The following is a 3,006-nucleotide window of genomic DNA, read 5'->3' on the forward strand; positions in this document are numbered from 1 at the left end:
TGTTTTATAAAAAGGTGTGTTATACAAATATTTATTTATTAATTTCAATAATAATACATTATTTTATTTTTATATTATTATTATTATTATTATTATTAAATCATTAAAGGTGCTATATGAAAATAATTATTTATTAATTTTAATAATCAACAAAATGAAATAATGTATTATTATTATTATTAAAAACATTTATGGCCTGTTAGTCGTAGTAGTAGTAGTAGTAGTAGTAGTATAAAAATATACATTTTTAGATAATATAAAAATATTTATTTTGATAATAATATTTTTTATTTTATTTATTATTATTATTATTATTGGCCCATATATAATTATGAATATATTTTATAATAATTTTATATTTATGAGTTTAAATGTATCTTTTCTTTTCTTTTATATATAAGCTCCGCCGTCTCCTGCTCGTGTGACACTTAACTCCGCCTCCTCTTACCTCATGTCAGTCTGTTTGCTCTGACCTGGAGTCTGGGCGTCTGAGTCTTGTAAAGTTAGCAGCAGACATTACGACATATTGTGTCAGACACTCTTGAAGGGAAGTGATGTCATTTGGGAGGCCGTGGGACTCGTAATGAGGACTGTGTGTCAAGTGATTGAACACCCTCTCGTTCCCTTTCAGAACCCATGGGTGGTAAAACACAAATACTGACCAGATCTGTCCTGATGTGTGCTGCTGTGTACGGCTCTCTTTTACTGAGCAGCAGAGAGGCAGCGTTTGAAAGATGACTGAAAATCACATGCTGTTTAACAGACACGCGTTTTCGTACATGCACTTTTCACTGGCCCCTTTAACTGCTCTTCCTCCTCTGTTGAATATCAGAATTCATCTGCATGAGATTCAGAGAGAAATCTGTGCATGGTAAACGCTGAATTTTACACTCATTATTTTCCTCAGACAGAGCCAAAGCAGGTCATTATTTAATTTTCAACGTTTTGACAATAATCGACATATTTCCAAATGACACAGGACAAACCCTCTGGGGTCCGAGGGTGTTTTGGGGCCCTGGAAAAGTTTTGACATGCCCTGACATTTGTGCTTTTTTTCAGTTGCTTACAAACATTTGAATGTCTAAAGTTTAATAACACTGTAATCAGCACAAACTGGGCTACAATAATATGTGAGCAGCATGTATGTACGTGATTGTGTTTTTGAGAAAACAAGGTTTATGCGTGCTTAGTGAAAAACTACAAATACTTCATGAGAAAACAGAATGCCAGTAACAAAGAAACTACATTTTACTACACTTCTCTGTGAAAAGTGGCCTTTAAAATGTGAATGAGTACCATTTATTAAATAGGTACATAGGGTAACATTTGATTTCATATTGGAATTGGACTGTGAGGACTTTTGTCAGCATTTTTGAGTGATGCAAACATTTTAATATATGTATTGAACTTAATAATTTTAAACTGACTCATAGAAATGAATTACACTTTCCAATTCCAAAACCATTTTTACTACAAAAGCTTAAATTAGACATTTAAAACATCTATGTATTAATACTCAGGAAACTATACTGACATATGCTCCATTAGAAACTTAAAATAAAATGTGGTAAAATTATAACAATGTTGCTTCATTTTATATAACCAGCAAAATCCTTGCAGATCTATCTTAAATATTTCAGAGTATATCACCCAGCCCTGCTGCAGCTGACGTCATACATTTGAGGATCTGTGTTCTTTAGTTTTATGTTTTTATGTTTTTGCAGGCTTGCAGACCATTTAAGTCCGTGTTGATGAAAGTCTCATTCATCATATTTATGTTCCGTTTCTAAAAATAATCCAGAATGTTTCTCGCTTGAATGAATTTGTGTGTGCGTTTATAAGTTAATGCCGTTATCCGTATGCGCTGGAGAGATAAAATATATCCACCTGAGTGTGTTCCAGAGAGCCACTGCGGCACACGCACTCCGGCGCCTTATTTATTACCAAGTTTTCCACCTCATCATATTTCAAACTGTCATGTTATGGATTTTAATTTTTATTTCGAGCGCTAAACGCCGGACAAACAGATGCGCTGATAGATAGAAAGGCGGATGGAGAGGAAAGCATTTGAGTGATATTCACGTCCTCTGAATGTGGGGAATTATAGCTGTATAATAGCGTCCTCTCCTCACATAAGTCACAGAAGATAGTGATCTCTCTTTCCTCTCTTGCTGTTTCTCGGGCCTCTGGCCGCTGTGTTCATGTGTGCCGTATGTCTAATGTATATTGTTGTGTGCTTTCAGATGGTATCAGTGTAACAGGTCTGCCCGTCTCTAGCCCGCTGCGGCAGGTCCTAAAGCCACGTGCTGAAAATAAACCAGTCGGCACTGACGCCAGCAAGAACGAATTCAATCACGTCAAGGTAGGAATTCTGTCTTCAAGCTACACACGCTTTATTTTTTTGCTCATGCTCTACTGTAGAGCCATAGTACACTTGATTGCTGTAGAACGCTTGTTAGTGAATCAGTTAGGTGTGATGCTGTTTTAATGATTAATGGTCTTATTTTGTGTGTAGAACATATCAGAATATTTTCTGATTGGTCTTTTTTGTTGAATCACGTGCATTTTTTAACAACGCATAGCAGTTGTTAGCAGGGGGTGTCTTTCATTTGTTTGTTGTCCATGGTACTGAAGTTTGTGTGTGTGTCTCTGTCCATGGTGCTGAAGTCCATAAGTTTTAGCAGAAGTCAGATTTGAGCTGACCTGTTGTTGAGATCTCAGTTCATATGAGCTCAGATTTATTCTTTCTTAGTTCTGAGTAGTCCATTGTTTATTTCTAAGTATGTAAGAGGCAGGCCTCACACAAGACAGTTTTGTGTTATTTTATTTATATTTAACTGAATATATAATTTTATATAGTGTGTGTCAGTGGAAGTAATATAATCAATCCAATTTGTATTTTATTTAACATTTATTTATTTACATTGTTTTGTTTTATTTACATTTAACTTTATTTTTATTTATTTTATTAAATTATAATAATTATTTTATATAGTGTGGTTCAGC

General features: G+C 34.5%; 1 protein-coding gene across 2 annotated transcripts in view; it reads left to right on the forward strand.

The window, feature by feature from the left end:
- The window catches only part of LOC107669949 (trafficking protein particle complex subunit 9-like), a 252,767-nt gene that overhangs the window by 106,940 nt on the left and 142,821 nt on the right, over nucleotides 1–3,006 (forward strand). For both annotated transcript variants that reach the window (XM_016462382.1, XM_016462383.1), the window contains one exon: nucleotides 2,244–2,362. In XM_016462382.1, coding sequence (XP_016317868.1) covers nucleotides 2,244–2,362 — 119 coding nt within the window. The remainder of the gene's footprint in view (nucleotides 1–2,243; nucleotides 2,363–3,006) is intronic.

This window comes from Sinocyclocheilus anshuiensis, unplaced genomic scaffold (genome assembly GCF_001515605.1).
Source record: "Sinocyclocheilus anshuiensis isolate Anshui unplaced genomic scaffold, SAMN03320099.WGS_v1.1 scaffold160, whole genome shotgun sequence".
Classification (NCBI taxonomy): Eukaryota; Metazoa; Chordata; class Actinopteri; order Cypriniformes; family Cyprinidae; genus Sinocyclocheilus; species Sinocyclocheilus anshuiensis.